Source organism: Centruroides vittatus, unplaced genomic scaffold, assembly GCF_030686945.1.
Source record: "Centruroides vittatus isolate TY-2023 unplaced genomic scaffold, ASM3068694v2 contig_1158, whole genome shotgun sequence".
NCBI lineage: Eukaryota > Metazoa > Arthropoda > Arachnida > Scorpiones > Buthidae > Centruroides > Centruroides vittatus.
The window spans coordinates 30,944-49,329 of NW_027120744.1; the positions used below are offsets into that span (position 1 = coordinate 30,944).

Here is an 18,386-nt window from a genome sequence, read left to right on the forward strand (position 1 = left end):
GAAATGAGATTCTATATTGTAGATCTTTATTTGATTTGGTAATGAACATTCCTTATGTAAATTCTCTAGTTTAATTTTGTTATCTATTGAGTTAAAAACAGTTGTTTATAAGAAATGTAGTATATGTAAATGTGTAATGTATTAAGTGTACAGTTTGTGATAAATATAAATTTTACACCTTCATACTGTAATTGTTTGTAATAAATTGAGTTCAATAATAAAAAATTTTTTATCCTTCATTTAATGTTATCAGTCATTTATGGTTATCAAATGTTGTAAGTTCCAAATTGATCATAGTAAGGAAATTCCACTGTATATTTAAAATATTATTAGAAGAATAATTAATATTCGAAACTTCTGTTATATTTTATTATAATTACCAAGAACTTTCTTATATGGAAATTTTGAATATTAGGAATTTTTTGGAATATTATATCAAGAAATAAAATTTTTTTAAAAACAGTAGATTCAAGAGATAAAAAGAGTGGCATCAAAAGATCAGTTTAGGAGGAACTAAGATTTATATATTTTTTAACTATGTTTCTATAATAAGAATAATATAGGAACATGATTGGAAAAATATTTTGTTTAAATTAAATTAAATATTAAATTAATATAATAATATTTCATTAAAATACTGAAATAATTTTTGGTGTTTTTTCTTATTAGTTGAAGTAAAAATGAAATTAATTATTATATTTTTAATTAGTTTTACAGTGAATCTGCAAAATCTACAACTGAAGAAATGAAAGATACAAATGTTGATCTGTTGAAATCTTTTGCTACAAATTTGCTGCATAAGGATATTACAATATATCGTCAAGGTAATTTTAGGAAAGAAAAATTTTCTTGATTTACAGAATTAGGTTTTTGTGGTTTGTTTTAACATTGTTGTGTTTAGACTAAAGATACTAAAATTGTTAAACAAAAATATGTCAGTTTTATATCGTTTAAATAAAAACATATATTAGATTTTTTTATAAGTAGATTTAACAATGATGTCAAATTATTCAGGCCTAGATGTAGTAGGTGAAAACCAAACTAATGGGTGAATGTTATATTAAAAGGATATATCATTGACATGCATGTCAATGATATATCATTTTTTCACCACTTCAAATTATTTATATGCACAAGTTTTACTTACTTATTAATGCAGATTCTGATAGTTTTATAAGTTTGGAATCTGGAAAGCAAAATTAATATGTTAAGCTGTCACTTGGAAATAAGAAAAATCATTTTTGAATAATTTTTTAATGAAAAGTTATGAATAATAAATTTGATTACACTGCTTAAACAGTATTTCACATTTCCTGTCATATCAAAATTTTTATGCTTTAATTAATCTACCGAAAAAAAGGCCAAAGTGAAAAAATGTCATTCTCAAAAAATGCTCCAAATTTTTTGTCAATCAATAAAAATATCCCTATTCTCATAGTTTTCATGAAAACTGCCTTTGGTTCTCAATGTTATTTCCTGCTTTCCTGCCCAAATTATAATATCACTGAGTGTGTGGTGCATAGAAGCTTAACATTCTGCTGTTTTTCCTGAAGCATGCTTTCTGATTCAAATTCATACTGAATGTCAAAATAAGCAGAATTGGGATTTTTATCACCATTTTAATAAAAATATTGCCAAGTGGCAATTTTGGTGCCATGCCCCAGAAATTCTATAATCTTTATAACTGTTTTGAGTTTTGCATTTGTTATGTTGCTAATAACATTAATATACTTTTTTAAATTTTCTTTTGCACTTTTTCACTTCAAAAAAATTTTAAGAAACAAAAGGATTTTTTTAAAAGAATGAATAGTTATAGGTACAACAGGATCATGAATAATACTCAGCTTTTTTCAGTGTATATGCTTTTGTTTATAAAGGCATAATTCACTAATGCAATGGATTAGGATTCAGACTACTGCTATAAAGCAGTCTTTAAAGCAAAGTACAGTGTTTTTTCACTTTCCAGTGCATATAAAATCCTAAAATCATATTTATGTTATAATTTATTAAGTGTACAATGGTGTTGGCCTAAAAAATGATGCAAAAGTAAAAATAATAGATAAAAAAGTCTTAAAAATCTCCATAAGTGCAGAAAATAATAAACATGTTGCAAAATGTGTTAAAGCAAGATACAGCTGTACAAAATCTAATCATTAGATATACTAATCTGCATAGGTTGTAATAATCAAGTATTCCAATCAAATTAGTTCATTATAGCTTAATTAATTTTAAAATAATTGATTACAGTAGAGTCCCGTACAATGCGGGGGATTTGTTATGCATTATAGGAAATTGTGTTATCGAAACCTGCATTATCACATGATTTATGAATGTTTAAACCTTGGCCTATAAGTTGAAAAAAAAACATATACAGTAGAGAGTCGAAAATCGGCATCAATTGGGGACTGGGGTTGTTCAGATTAGGGATTTGTTCCGATTACGGTCTATGTACGAAAAAATATATTAACCTGTCCAATGTTCAAATTTTTCTTCATTGCGTGTCGCTTCCTGTTGAATTTTTCTTCGTTGCGTGTCGCTTCGCGTTGAATTTTCATCGATTTTAAGCCTAACGAAAATTTTTATAATAATAATCGAGGCTATCGTATTGTTAAAAATTATTTCTTTATTTTGTACAAACAAAATAAATATATTGAAGAATATAAAAACATGAAAATTATACTTTAGAAGTAAATTTAGTATCAAAAACGTTTGATTCAGCACGACACAGTCCGACTGAAAATCGTGCCGATTATCGGGCGATTCCGATTACCAGGGTGCCGATTTTCGACTCTCTACTGTACCTCTGATTGACAAAATTTGAGGGTTGTTGCTTGCTTTATTTGCACATTGTACAGGATTTCACTGTATATAGATATAGCAAATCTAAATTTTATTATTTTAAGCTGTATAATGATTTAGTTGTTAATAATTAAAATTATGTTTTCAATAAAATTTTAAACAGGAAAATCAATGAAGCGTGATTATAGTTGGATTCAAACAGTTTTGAAAAATGGCACAATAGCAGATAAAGTATCAGCTCACACATTATTAATACAGGATTCAGCTGTTCATAACTTATCCAGTATTGACTCACTTATTTTAATGGTTAATGCTAAAGGCAAGAAGGAATGTTTGATTGCTGTGGGTAAGACAAGTTAATATTAAAAATTTCGTTTTCTATAAATATGTTACTGGCAAAACTCGATTTTACGCCAAAGCGTATCAGGCCAAACTAGTTTAGAATTATTATTCAAGTATGTTAATGGTTAAATATATTAATGCTTAATTTAAGTTCATCATAAAACACAAATAAATTCATTTTTAATTTTAGTTTGACTTTAAAAGTTATTTTTATTATTTCGTTTGAATTTTTGAAAATATTTTCGAAAGTTAATTACCTTTAAAAGTGCATGGCTTAATAAAAAAAAAATACAAACTGATAAGTACTGATAAGCTTATTTTTACTTTGTAGTTTTGTACAAGTTGTAAAGTACTATTTAGTATCTTAGGAAACCAACACTAACTGCGGCCGGTAAAACTTCTGTTAACCTAATGGGTACTGTACGCGGATTCGAGATTAGTTGGCCAGGCCTGGGCTTTTACACGTGCACCGAAAAGAATTAGTAAGAATAACGACAAATATCAAGTCAAAGTTTCAAATATATTTAATTAGTAAATAGAATTTACTATGTACAATTGTCTATAATCCAAAACAAAATTTATTAACGAAAATCAACAAGTCAACCCGACAATAAACTCAGCTACTTAGCTTAACTTAATATTAATTCCCCTTTGAAAATTCGACATATCAAATACTTAGGAACTATGAACAGAATCTCTTCGAACTAAACGTCTATCCATCACCTCACTATACTAGGAACCTGTTTCCTCAATCTTTTCGCTATCATCAAATCGTTAAATTCGAATTCCTCTTTAACACCTTGGTTCGCCTAATTCTCAATCTGGACTTCAACCAGGAATCACCTCGCTCTGGAATTCACCTCCTCATTCTTCGGTTAGTGTACTGGTTTTATGCTGTGAGGTGGCGTCACACTTCAGCTGGGTTACTCCCGTTATTTACATATTTAGTTTTCTAACATTAAGTTTCTTTCTGGCAGCTTTAATTTTCCGACAAAAGCTTATAAACCGTTTACAAAGTATTTAGCACAATTTTCTGGGATGTTATTACGGTTTAGTAAGTTCTTTGCTAGTGAGTGTGGGGATTCTCCCCTCCATTTTTTTTTCTGTGGACTGTTTATTTCCTCTGGGCAGCACAAGTGCGCGAGATTTTTCCTACGGCACTTCTTTTTTCGTGAGTTGGTTTATTTTATTTTTATTTTTTTTCGTTACCAATAAGAGAGTGGTGGGGAACCTTCGTCCTAAATAAACATAAGCCCCAAACAAAATATAATAAAACGAAAAAATAATAATAAAATAAAAATAACACTCGGACTCAGTTCCTTACAAAGTGTTGTGTCACTTCTAATCAATACCGTTTTTGGTTAATGTTACCCTAGGTATCGAAGATGGCGGCTTGTCTCCGATTCCAGCAATCAGAAGACAAGAAACAGTGGGGACGCACATTCTAACCTAACCTAACCTATTCTAATAAATTACCATAATTATTAGCAACCAAATTATTAGAATAGGTTAGGTTAGGTTAGAACGTGCGTCCCCACTGTTCCCTGTCTTCTGATTGCTGGGATCGGAGACGAGCCGCCACCTTTGATACCTAGGATAACATTAACCCCATTTTTTATAAGTAGACTATGTTTGAATAAATATTGTTCATCTAATTGATTGCCTTTTAATTTTATTTTAACCATTAATATATTTAACCATTAATATACTTGAATAATAATTCTAAATTAGTTTGGCCTGACACACTTATGCCAAACTAGTTTGGCCTAGGCAAAACTAGTTTGGCATAAAATCGGGTTTTGCCGGTAACAAATATATATTAAAATTTATTTATAAACTAGAATTATTGAAATTGTAATTAAAATTTTTTTGTTCAGTAATTGTTAAATAATAATAAAATTTCATTATTTTAATATGAAATTAGAACAGAAATCCTTTTATATTATATTGGCAAATAAGTCTGTGCATTTTTTTAAGTGAAAATAATGGACGATTTTTTCATAGAAGAAAAAAATTTTATTCAATAATATATTCACTTCTTTTATCCAGTACTTTTTGCCATTTTTCAGACAGTTTTATAATTCCTCTTTCAAGAAACTTCTTTTTTTTATTTTTTTGAAAACTGTTTCAAGTGCTGTTTTATGTCGTCATCAGAAATGAAGTATTGTTCATTTAAAATACTTTGAAGGAAGTGAAACCAGTGGTAAGGGGCAAAGTAATGTGAATATGGAGGATGAGATAAAATATCTCAACCAAGCTCTAACAATTTTTGCTGGGTTTGCAACAATGTATGTGGTTGGATGTTGTTATGGTGAAAGATAATGCCATTGCAATTCACCAATTCTGGATGCTTTCGAATTGCTGTGTTTAATTTTTCCAGCTGGTCACAGTATACGTTGGAATTGATCATTGCATTTTTCAGAAGCAGCTAGTAAAACAAAACACCCTTTCATTCTCACCAAATCAAAAGCATAACTTTGTTTGGATGAAGTCCTGCTTTTGAAATGATTTGCAGTGGTTCACTGCACTTAAGATCTTTTGCACTTGATGTTGATGCAAATAATCCATATTTCATCCTCTGTCACCATTTGCTTCAGAAATGAGTGCTTTCCTGAAGTTTTTTGAGTGAATTGCAGATGGAAATATGAGTGGTGCAATTGGCTTCAAAGTTCATGTGGAACACAAACATCAAGTTTGCTGACATAACAAAGTTGATGCAGATGATTTTGCTTGCTTGATTTCAATATTTGAAGATTATCTGTAATCTCCTCTGCCATTTGGCATGGATTGGATTACTGTTGACTAATCCTTTTACTTATCACTGTTCATCCATCTCAGCTGGCCAACCTGATTGTGGTATATCTTGAATGGAAGAATCTTTGAAACAAAATCTCACATATCATTTCTGGCACATGTGTTCTTTCATGGCATCCTTATTGTACACCTAATATTTTTTTTTAGGTTTGCACTGCATTTTTTGCCTTTTTTAAAATAAAAAAGTATAATGTGTCAAAAATGCATGTTTTATTTACTCATCTTTCGAATATTTACAAATACACAAATGAAACTAATTGTCAAGCTTTATTTTTGACAAGTTTTAGTGAAATGTCACTTGTCAAATCGTGTTTTCAAGGTTGAAACTACTAATAATTGTTTTTCAGAGTGTCTAACTTTGTCTTTTGGCAAAATCCACACAGACTTATTGGTCAACCCAATATTATTATTTAAAGTACTGTACATCAGGCCCTCAATAATCTAGCCTCTCAATTATCTGGCATACCCTTCAGTGTGATTGCCTGTGCACTTCCATTTTCTTGAAAATGTTTGTCACATATCCTATTTTCTTGTTTACTTGAGTTTCATTTCTGTGTGTAATGCTGCATTTCAGCAAGCCATATTATTTGCTTACCTGCCTCCAAACAGATTCAGTGCCACATCATTCATTGTCCAGGCAGGCTTTAGGTTTGTATGCTCTCAGTAATCTGTCATTCCTCTGTGCAAAGAATGGCTGGAGTAGTGAGAGTCTACTGTATATATTTTATATACTTTCAATAATTTATTATACAGTGATTTATCTAAAACACTTGAACTTTTTGGAGCAACTTGTTTTCAGTTTAATGCATCAGTTATTTTACAGTTTAAAATCTTTAAAACACTATAATATTTTTAGTAAAATCTAAAAATCTTTACAATGGATATATTACAAAATATTATTATCTAATAAGAAAGAATTTCAAAATGTCAAAAATTTAGTCTGTAATATTGTTAATTCCAAAATTTTCAGAATTTAGTTGGATCAAATAAATTTGACAAAAACAATTTGATTTTTTGTTTGTCAATAAGTAACATTATTATTGTTGTTATTATTAGATACATTGAAAGATCTGTTTTTATATGATCTGCTATTAGAAGAAAAGAAATTACAAAAATTTGAACAGGTAAGATTCACTATTAACTCTTATCTTTAAATTATATCAAAATTAAATTGTAGTTAATTTGAGCTATCAAATCTTTAACTTTGTATTCATGGGTAATGCTAGAAGGTCTCTATATTAGGTGCAACCTCAATGTTTTATGTTGTTTCTAATAATCTGTATATTTGTGTAATAATATATAGTAATTGTTTATATAAACAATATTAGTTTTACATAATGATAAAAACAATTGTAAATAATTGAAAAATTTAAAAAAAGAATAATCAATGGTAATAAAATGCTGTAATTTAAAATAATGCTGAACAAATTAATAATAATAGACATTTTCAAAAATGAACATTGGTGCTTAGATTAATTGACTGCTCAGATGAGATGGTATTCAATGAGGTATTAAGGAGGAATTGTCTAGAATATTTCACACTTTTGAGGTTTTGGAGTTTTTCGGTAATTACACATTAAATCTTTATAATCAAAAATGAACAACAACTGTTTTTTTTGTTTAATTTTAATCATTCTATTTGTTTGGAGAAAATAAAGTTGTAACTTCTATTGAAATTACTTGCAAATGTAATTTTAATTCTTATATTTCTAAGAATGTTTTAACATATTTTAAATATTAACATGTAAAGACAGTTCCTGTTTAGTTTTAGTTATTTTGATATACTAATATAATTTTAGTAATTGAAAAAGTAAACTTACTACTGTTTACAATTTACACATATAAGTTTAAAAATCCTATAACTAATTATACTGTCTATAGAAGTCTAGAAATTACAGAATTACTTAAGTGTTCTTAAGTGCTAATATTTTTTAATGTGCTTGATGTCATTCTTAAGCTATCATAAAGGAAATAGATAAAAAAAAAACATTTAATTCTAAAATTGAATAGAATATTTTTATTTGATGTTGGAAAAAGTCTACTATATTTGATGTTAAATCAAGTATTATTTTGTTTTATTTTCTTGATGGTGGCTTGAAAATGGTATAAAGTATGCTAAAAAATATTAATATTTAAGTACCGTATTTTACGGACTATAAGACGCACTTTTTTCTTCGAAAAATTGCCTCCAAAATTCAGGAGCGTCTTATAGTTCGTAGCGTCTTATAGGTATTTTTTATTTTTAAAAAAAATTGCTTAAAGTTAAGGTGCGTCTTATAGTCCATAGCGTCTTATAGTCCGTAAAATACGGTAATTTAAATATGCAGTTTTATAATGTCAAACATCAAAACAGAATTAACATAATATTCCACGAATTTTGTCTTGAATTGTGTTAATTTTTATATTTGTGGATATTTCAAATTCAATAATAACTTCTGAAAATAATAAGAGAATTATTAAGGATATTCGTAATGTGCAACTTTTATGGCTAAACTGAATTTTATAATTTTCTTAAAAGTGACTTGTGACTTGAAGTGTTAATTTTCTTAGCCTCATTTTCATTGATGCAGACAGGTGCTATGGCAAAAGCCATTGGCTTAACAAAAAGCTGCCTTAGAGCAACATTAACAATTTGTCAATAATCAACAACAGAGGGATTAGCTATTGTATTTTTAGCTTATAGAAATGAAACAAAATAATTTTACCATGAGACACTAATGTTAACCAATAAAGATAAAATTTTGAAATTGTCAATCTCACAGTTTTCAAGTTTTAGGTTTGTTTTTTCACACTTCTAAGTATTAAACATTAGATTTAAATACTTTGGATTTTGCATCAAAATATCTCATATCTTATGGCTGTATTGTTAAAATTGCAAAAGTTGAATTTAAAAGTTAAAGTTAAAAATTAAAGTTAAAATTGAATGTTAAATAATCAGTTGAACACTGATTATTTAACATTCTTTTGCTGTATTCATTAAATTCATCATTTTCTATTATGCCATTCAGTCATAAGTCACCCTTATTCCCATTTTTATCACTAGATGACATTATTACTTTCCTCAAATTGTCTGGTACAGTCCCGACCAAAATGATTGACTATCAGTCGATCGATTGCGCAGCTGTGGAAATTGATCACTTGTTACACCAGGACGTTCTATCTCTTAGCAAAGGCGTTTCAGGTGGACTGATCCGATTTGAGCCGTAATAGGGGTGAGGAAATCGAGCCGGAGGGACTTAAGCGTGCAGTCAAGCGCTCTGCAGGTTGACAAGACTAATCGCTCATCGCTTGCCTAAAACTGCGTGTGTAGCATCGGCCTTTTTTCTTTTAAAATTGTAAATTTGCCGCCACTGATCATCAGAAATATGATTTTATCCGTTATCTTTATACTTTTCTTTCTGTATAATGTTTTATTTACGTTTATTTTCCTGTAATTTGAGACGATACAGCTTTAAAATAAACAGATCAGGTCTCACTTGCCAATAGATTATCTCAACTTTCACCGATTGTCGTCGGTTCCTTTGTAATCGGAGAGTAATAGGACCCTGTGTCAATTTTCACTGTTAAGTGTTAATTGTTTTTGCAGTAATCTGAGTAGAGGGGAGAAGTTACTTAATAAACCGCCAAGTGTTTTATTACTGTTTAAACAACTGCTCCCCAGTTGTTATTTTTAGTAATTGGAGAGGGGTAGATCGTGTTTCAAGGTCAGTGAAAGTTTATTACTTTCGCAACAGGGTGTCATCTGAGCTGCCACCCACTCCCCACTTAAATGACAACAACGTGCTAAGTGTTTTATTATTATATAAACAAAAACTCCTCTCCCTGTCAGAAGTGGGTCAAATGTCAAGGTTACTATTTAATAGTATTGAACAGAATGTTGTCCTTGATATTTAACTATCATTTTGTCAGAACTCTTTATTTTGAATACTTTTCTTATAATTTATTTCCGCTTCGGTTATAAAATTGTTTTTATCTCTTCTTTGTCATTATTATATATAATTATATATAATGACAAAGAAGAATATGCAAACATTTTTGCAAACATAAACTCTGTATAATCAATAAATATTTTATAAAACAACAAAATGTGCATTGCAATTTTAATTCGTAACTTTATACAAGTGTATTATAAAACGCGCGAATTTAAAACATGATAAAAACAATTTTATAACCGAAGCGGAAATAAATTATAAGAAAAGTATTCAAAATAAAGAGTTCTGACAAAATGATAGTTAAATATCAAGGACAACATTCTGTTCAATACTATTAAATAGTAACCTTGACATTTGACCCACTTCTGACAGGGAGAGGAGTTTTTGTTTATATAATAATAAAACACTTAGCACGTTGTTGTCATTTAAGTGGGGAGTGGGTGGCAGCTCAGATGACACCCTGTTGCGAAAGTAATAAACTTTCACTGACCTTGAAACACGATCTACCCCTCTCCAATTACTAAAAATAACAACTGGGGAGCAGTTGTTTAAACAGTAATAAAACACTTGGCGGTTTATTAAGTAACTTCTCCCCTCTACTCAGATTACTGCAAAAACAATTAACACTTAACAGTGAAAATTGACACAGGGTCCTATTACTCTCCGATTACAAAGGAACCGACGACAATCGGTGAAAGTTGAGATAATCTATTGGCAAGTGAGACCTGATCTGTTTATTTTAAAGCTGTATCGTCTCAAATTACAGGAAAATAAACGTAAATAAAACATTATACAGAAAGAAAAGTATAAAGATAACGGATAAAATCATATTTCTGATGATCAGTGGCGGCAAATTTACAATTTTAAAAGAAAAAAGGCCGATGCTACACACGCAGTTTTAGGCAAGCGATGAGCGATTAGTCTTGTCAACCTGCAGAGCGCTTGACTGCACGCTTAAGTCCCTCCGGCTCGATTTCCTCACCCCTATTACGGCTCAAATCGGATCAGTCCACCTGAAACGCCTTTGCTAAGAGATAGAACGTCCTGGTGTAACAAGTGATCAATTTCCACAGCTGCGCAATCGATCGACTGATAGTCAATCATTTTGGTCGGGACTGTACAGTGTATTTATGATTTACAGTTTTGTGCAATTAAGCACTTCTAAAATTAAGAAAAGCTGTGCATCATGAATATCCTTATCAGTATTTGTTTATTTATTGGATTTTAAAATACAGTGGTGCCTCATATGACGTACTTAATCCATTCCAGGTGCATGTCTGTTAAGTGAATCATCCATTATACGAAATGCATTTTTCCATAGAAATACATGTTAAAACATCTAATTTGTTCCGCAGCATAAAATAACCATACTGTATCATAAAAAAATGAACATGGGGTGCGTTCTTTTATTTCTCCACGTAACTCTGCGCGAGCGACATCCGTTTAAAAATTCCTGCGGAATGTGTTCCTAAATTCCAGTGGAAGTGCACGCCGTCGAATGGCAAAAACAGCCGCTTGTAGCAGTAGTTTACAGTGGAAAGCAACATGGCGTCCTCCATGGCTAAGATAGTTTCATTTCCGGGTCCATTATGTGGTTTTATGAATGAGAATTTAGAAATTGTGAAAGCACGAGTTAGCGCATGCGGTGATGTAAGTGTCTTTATGAATTTTTTTTTTTTTTGAGGCTATTTTGAACGCTCTTTCAACAAATAATCCATTTTATGGTTAAATTTTACAATTGGGACCCTTCTTTTGCCTTTTAAAGCTTATATTTTAGAATTATAGATTCCTCCATCACGATATTATCGATAGTGTGGGCACTGCCATCTTTCTTTCTTTCACTGTCATTCCTAAATGCCAACAAACAGCAGCGCACTCCCGTAGTAGTGGAGACGCAGAGCGACCGCTATTAAAGAATGCACCCATGGAGCAGTCACCAATTATGCCGGAAAGTCTGTTGTTCGCAGCAAGTCCGTTGCTCGAGTCACGTAACGGCCAAACAGAAAATCCGTTGTTCACAGCGTCCGTTATTCAAGGCGTACATTATACGAGACACCACTGTAGTTTAAATAGAAATTACAAAAGTAGGATTTTAGATTGTTGGGAAAGTTGGAGAAAAATTTGTGTTTATGAAAAGTTATGAAAAAAATAGAATTCATAATTATCCGATTTCATTATCTTAATAATCAATCATAAATTCTAAATTTTTTCCAACTTTTCCAATAAGCCCAATAACTACTTTTATGCCATGAATTATTTAGATCAGTTTATTATATAATTCGTTGATCAGAATGTCCAACAGATCTGGAGAACCTGAAAATGTCAGGGAATTTATCAGATTAGGGAAAAGTCATGGAAATCTCAGGGAATTTGGTATTAAACTTGGAAAAGGGGGGAAAAAATATTATTGCAGCATGTATAATGCATCTTATAATGGAAAGGGAACAACAAGAAATGATTTGAATGGGCACATTATGTTGTCACATAATATGAATGATGATCTAAGATTATATTATGCATGATAATTATTATATTTAATTAATTAAATATAATAATTACTAATATTTACTCCAATGTTTTAAAAAAATACAAAATTTGAATTATTTGGCTTTAAATTGTTATATAAAAAATGTAGCTTTTTTTCAACTTTAAATAACTTATTTATAAGTGTTGCCTCATAGGATTCACTGAAAAGCAGTTAGCAACCCTAGCTAGCAGTCAGTTTTCTTTGGAAATGAGGTTGTAGAGGAAGTTTGATCACAATAGTTTCAAAACTCTTACCAAGTAAATGCTATGTAGAGTCAATCTATAGCTGAGCAATGCTTGCAATTTATGTTTGCAGAATTAGGAATTAGTCACTATTTTAACTAAAAGTCAATTTTTTCATTTGTCATTATTTTTGAAAAATGTCATTAAGAGTCTATTTTGGAAAGATGTTACTTTACAGTATTTATTTTACTATTTTAATGGGCATCTTTTTCAACTTCTTGAGAAGCTGAGAAATGAAGTGTGCATTAGATTCAAAGTATAAGTAATGAGCTTGGAAGCAAAGCATATTAAATGACATTAGTATCATTTCCAGTATTATAGTATGTGAAACCTCTTAATTGTAATTTGAACAGATTTAGCTATTTTACTCCATTTGAGCGTCACTTGTCTATTGAAATTTTGCTGATTCTAATAATAAAATCTATTTAAATTAACAAATTTTACATGCTATAAATTTTTAATTTACAGTTACAAAACAATAAGCATCAATTTTATTTTTTTATGAAAACAGCAGTTTGATCAATATGTTCATATAATTTATATGTATTATCTATATAGGGTAGATGTACCAGTTTTGGCCAGTGTACCAGTTCTGGCCAGAAAACAAATTTAACTTAAAAATATAATCACCACATATTCAAATCTATCCAATGAAACAAACTTTTATTGTTAACTGTTCACACAGTTAACAATAAAAGTTTGCAAGTTTGCAGTTAACAATAAAAGTTTTGTACGAAAATATGTAAATTTTTTGAGACTACTCGAATCCGCCAGAGGGCCCGCAACTAAAAGCAATTATATAACACGGATACTATTGTGGAAGACTAACAGTTTTTAATGCTTTGTAGACGCCGTAGCCTATAAAGACAGGTCGGCGCCGAAGATCATTTTTAATTGTGTTGTATGTCGTCTTATAGTGTTTTGTTCGTTAATTTTAGAAGTTTTTTGACTTGCAAGTTGCAAGTTGCATGGTGGTTCCTGATCGGAATAAAGGGAGAAAATAAAGAAATAAGGACTCGAACTTATGTTTGTATAGCCTTTGTAATTCAATTTTGAATAAAAGTTTGTTTCATTTGTGATTATATTTTTAAGTTAAATTTGTTTCCTGGCCAGAACTGGTACTATACTGGCCAAAACTGGTACATCTACCCTATACAAAGCTAAAAAGTATTAGAGACAGTCCTTGTTATAAATGATTTGTGATAAATTATATTTGAATAAATTTAAATTTTCTTTGTTTTTAAATTTTCATTTTGTTTGTATCTGTAAAAACTAGGAAAGTTGTTTTATTTTTTAATTTTAATCATTTTGTTTAATCATCAATAAAGCAGTCTTTGTTTGCTTGATTTTTGGAGTGTTAATAAGTATTCTGTTGTTTGATTTTGTTTTTATTAATGCTTGTTAGAATAAATTATGTTTGAATTCATTTCACAAGTTTCAGTCTAAAGATTATTTTAATAAGTAATATTATTTAATTTTTTATTGATAAAATATTCTGATTCAGCAAGAGTAATTTTAATAAAACTAAATTTTTACTTACAGTAAAATACTGTAATTGTTTTTCAAAATTACAAAAGATTTTTCTGATATTTGTTATTTTAATTATGAAAATATCTATTTTTAAAGCATCCATTAAATCAATTGGATAAAATTTCCAATTGGAATCAAGAAATAAAAAAGAAATTGCTAATTTTATGGTATTTTGAGGAACAATTGAAAGAGAGATACTGCAGATTTCTCAAAGCCCTTGAAACTTTGACACATGATTCTGTTGAAAAAATTCAACAAAAAGCAGTAATAGTAATGGCTGATCTTTTAATAAATAATCCCGAACAAGAAGAGGTTAGTCTGTTTATTTGCAAATTTTACCAATTCATTAATTAATTTTATTTAGATTTTAATTTAATTTTTCAGTATCTGTTGGAAACATTGGTAAATAAATTAGGTCATCCTGTACGTGCAGTTGCAGCAAGAGTTTGTCATCTTCTAGGCCAATTAGTCAGTCAACATCCAAATATAAAAAATGTTGTTGTCAAGGAAGTTGAAAGATTATTATATCGTCATAATATTTCTCAACGGGCACAATATTATGCATTATGTTTTCTTAATCAGGTAAATATATTTTATAACCTTTTATATCTTAAATTTAAAAATACTTTAACATCACTAATATTAAAGAATGAGAATTTGTTTATGATCAATATTGGTGACAGTTATTATTATTAGTTATAAAGCAATTATAATTACTACATTTTTTTTCACCAAAGAATGCATTACATCAAAACAACTCTTCTCACTGTATTTGTATCATTCCGCAATGAGCTAACTCTCTGTGACTCATAAGTTCATTTTGGCCACAAGCAGTTACAGTGAGTAACCAACTGCCTGTAGCCAAAGTGTGCAGTTTTGTAGTCATTGGCTATGTGCCAATGATTGTACAGTCATTTTTATCACAATACAATCTACCTATAATTGTAAATAATTGGTAAAAATTAAGCATTGTATTTATTGTTGAAACAGAGTATAGTACAATAGATACTCATTCAGTTTATTATTAAAATTTTGGATTTAACTCTAATCTTGCTTGTCTGTATTATTGATTTTCAGCCAGAATAGAAAAATTGTCATAAATTTGAATAAATCAGAAAGTTACTTACAATGTTAAAAATACTCAAAAATATTATGTAGCATGTGTTTTTAATCATGTCCAGTAGTATATTGTATTTCTACACAGTGTCAGAACATAGAGTGGAATTATATTTTCACTATGATACAGGTACAATTTTAGATTAAGTTGTTTATATATTAATAATTTGTTAAATTTTTTCATTTTTTATTTTAGATCATAATGGTCTAATTAATAAATCAGTTCTTAATGTTATACTAAGATTTTTGCAGTGTTTTAATCATGTCCAGTAGTATATTGTATTTCTACACAATGTCAGAACATAGAGTGGAATTATATTTTCACTATGATACAGGTACAATTTTAGATAAGTTGTCTAAATCAAAACTCAAAAAGTCTCACAAATTTCACTTTCTTTACTTCAGACTCATCCAAGGCTGCACTGTCATACACCACCTCTCTTAAACACAAAATGGTTCAAAGCAAATTTTTGCCAGGAAGCCATTCCGTTGCTGACAGTTATTTTATAATAGTTAAAGTTTATAGGTTAAGGTTTAAGGAAAACCTGACATGTCAGGATTTTGTGGAAGTTGAAGATCATGTCTTTAGGAAGAAAAATGTCTGGACAACATATTCGTGGTCAATTTGTGACACTTTAGGAGATATTGGACTCCAAATTTCTTGTGATGCCACTTCTGGTTTGGATGTACAGTATGTGCCAAAATTCAAAATACATTTTCAAATAGACACTACTTACAGCAGGCCTAATCAAATGTAAGCTATATGTTAAGAATTTTCCATTCAAAAACATGCAGATAATAGGGGCATAAGTTAATTGATTTTTTTTTATTTGCTAGTTTTTGTATTTGTGAATTTTCATTATTTTTAAAACTGGTAAAAGCAATGAACTATATAGTTAGGTTTAGAGTGCTACTGAAGACATAAGGAGAGATTGTAGTGCATGTGGCAGCTGACCAGAAAGCACATGTTGTAATGTTGAATTTCCAGGCATTTTGAAATTTTGATTCTTTTTTTCTTTCTGAGGTTCTCTACAATTGAGGATTGTCTAATTTTGGGGGTAATATCTTGTGACCTCTCATGAATTGACTCTAATATGTTGTTATAGCTTTGTAGCTATAACTTATATAGTAATATGTTGTTTAGGCTTGTTTTTATTCATAAAGACATGATATACAACTACCACACGATCTCAACTGCATCAAGTCAACCCTTCAATTGAGCTGTTTATGGAGCTATACAGTTATTACATTTTGGAAATGTTTTTGGTCATGTAAACCTCATTTGATAACATAGATAATAAACAAATTCCAGATGGTTACAATGTCGAAATGTATATGAAAATGCAACAACTTTACAGAAAATAAAGTATAATCTGAATTATCATCACATGATGTACAGCACTTGGTAACTGGATGCATGAAAAAGCTATATCAATTGATCTTGTGATTGTCAATTAGTTTTAAATAAATAATGGACTTTTTAAATAAAGTTAATGAAAAATTGTTTTTCAGAAGACTTTGTTTGGGAACCAAATGGATTGTTACAAGAAAATTTTTGTGAATCTGAAGTTGTTAATTTTGGAATTTGATAATATTTTTATATCTTACAATGAGTTCTTATAATTGTTTGTTGATGAAATAACTGTATTCGACTTGAAATTTGCTTTAATAAAGTTAGATAGTCCAAAATTTAATATTTAATTTTCACTCATATTTTGACAGTATCTGAGAAACCATTTTGAAACCACATGATAAGGCTGAGGACTGTAGCATGTCATAAGTTTTAAATATTTCTTTACAGTAGTTTTTATTTAAGGTTCCTGAAGTACAGCAAAACTGTGGTTTTCAGTTGCTTTTCTTGAATCTTTTTTCCACATAAGAAGTTCTTAAACAGATTAAAGACATGGAAATATGGCAAGGTTTAGACTATGTACTGGGTGGCTTGAAAAGAACAAGTAGGAAGCTAGCCATTTGTGCTTTTCAAGCCAAATTTTTTTCTGGTTTGGTATGTGAAATCATGCTCCATTATGCAGAAGTCTCTTTCCAGTGCTTAACTTTCCTGGCCTCCACAAAAATTGTATGCAGATGAAAGAATTTCACAGTATTTTTTATTTTTGTTTTTGTGGAAGAAGTTCACACAGAAGGAGGTTATCATAATTCCAGAATATCAAAACCATTTTCTTCTTTGCAGATGATTGCATCTTGAATTTTTTATAAACTTAAGAATCTGGATGTTTTCACTTATTTAGAATTTCTTTTGAATGCATCATAAAGTGGTAAATTCATGATTCACTTCCTGTAATAATGCTTTTAATCAGTAGTGACCAGACTTATCAATTGGCGGGCCAAATTGCACGTAAGTCATAGATGGGCTGGCCACAAACATTTTATACATTCCATGTATAAAAAAAAAGTAGACCTATTTCTGTTTTTGATAAATAATGTGTCAAATATAATTGCAGACCAGGTTTGGTCCAAGCTATAGTTTTGGCACCATTGCTTTTAATAAAAGAGCTGCTTTCAACATGGCTGGCTGAGGCTTTCAATTGAAGCAACCATTTTTTCATTATTGTATTAGTCAATATTTTTGGAATCCACTAAACAAAAAACTTTACAAAACCCAACTCTGTATTGTATGAACACTGCTCTTTGGAATACTTATCTGTTCAATAATTTCATGAACTTTTACTTTTCAGTCTGTCAGAAGCAAACCTTCAACAACAACAAAATTTTCTCTTGTGTTTGAGGTCCTTGATCTGCTTCTTTGTTCCAGATCATTCTTCAGTTCTGTTTGGTCATCATTGAATTTATGGTATTCCACTGGCATTTCTTTTCAGCTTAAAACATTATGTTTCATAACTTGCAATGAATCTTGCTTTGATTAGATACCTTTTACTTGCAAAAGTTAGATAACAAATCTTACCTCAAACTTGGAATACTCTTCAAAAACATTATCCAATTGCCTTGCTTGTCAAACTAAGGCTAATGAGCAGAGAACAATTATTATTTGATTGTTACTATTCCTCTCCCTTATTAACCAATAAATATTTGTGATGTCACAGATGTGCATAAATATTGTGCATA

The 18,386-nt window shown here is 29.8% G+C and overlaps 1 protein-coding gene across 1 annotated transcript in view; it reads left to right on the forward strand.

Annotated features, from left to right (window-relative positions):
- Noc1 (Nucleolar complex protein 1) overlaps nucleotides 1-18,386 on the forward strand; it is a 39,741-nt gene that overhangs the window by 8,427 nt on the left and 12,928 nt on the right. The window contains exons 2-6 of the mRNA XM_067275870.1: nucleotides 710-824; nucleotides 2,963-3,145; nucleotides 7,012-7,079; nucleotides 14,283-14,498; nucleotides 14,571-14,768. Of these exons, the coding sequence (XP_067131971.1) occupies nucleotides 710-824; nucleotides 2,963-3,145; nucleotides 7,012-7,079; nucleotides 14,283-14,498; nucleotides 14,571-14,768 (780 nt within the window). The remainder of the gene's footprint in view (nucleotides 1-709; nucleotides 825-2,962; nucleotides 3,146-7,011; nucleotides 7,080-14,282; nucleotides 14,499-14,570; nucleotides 14,769-18,386) is intronic.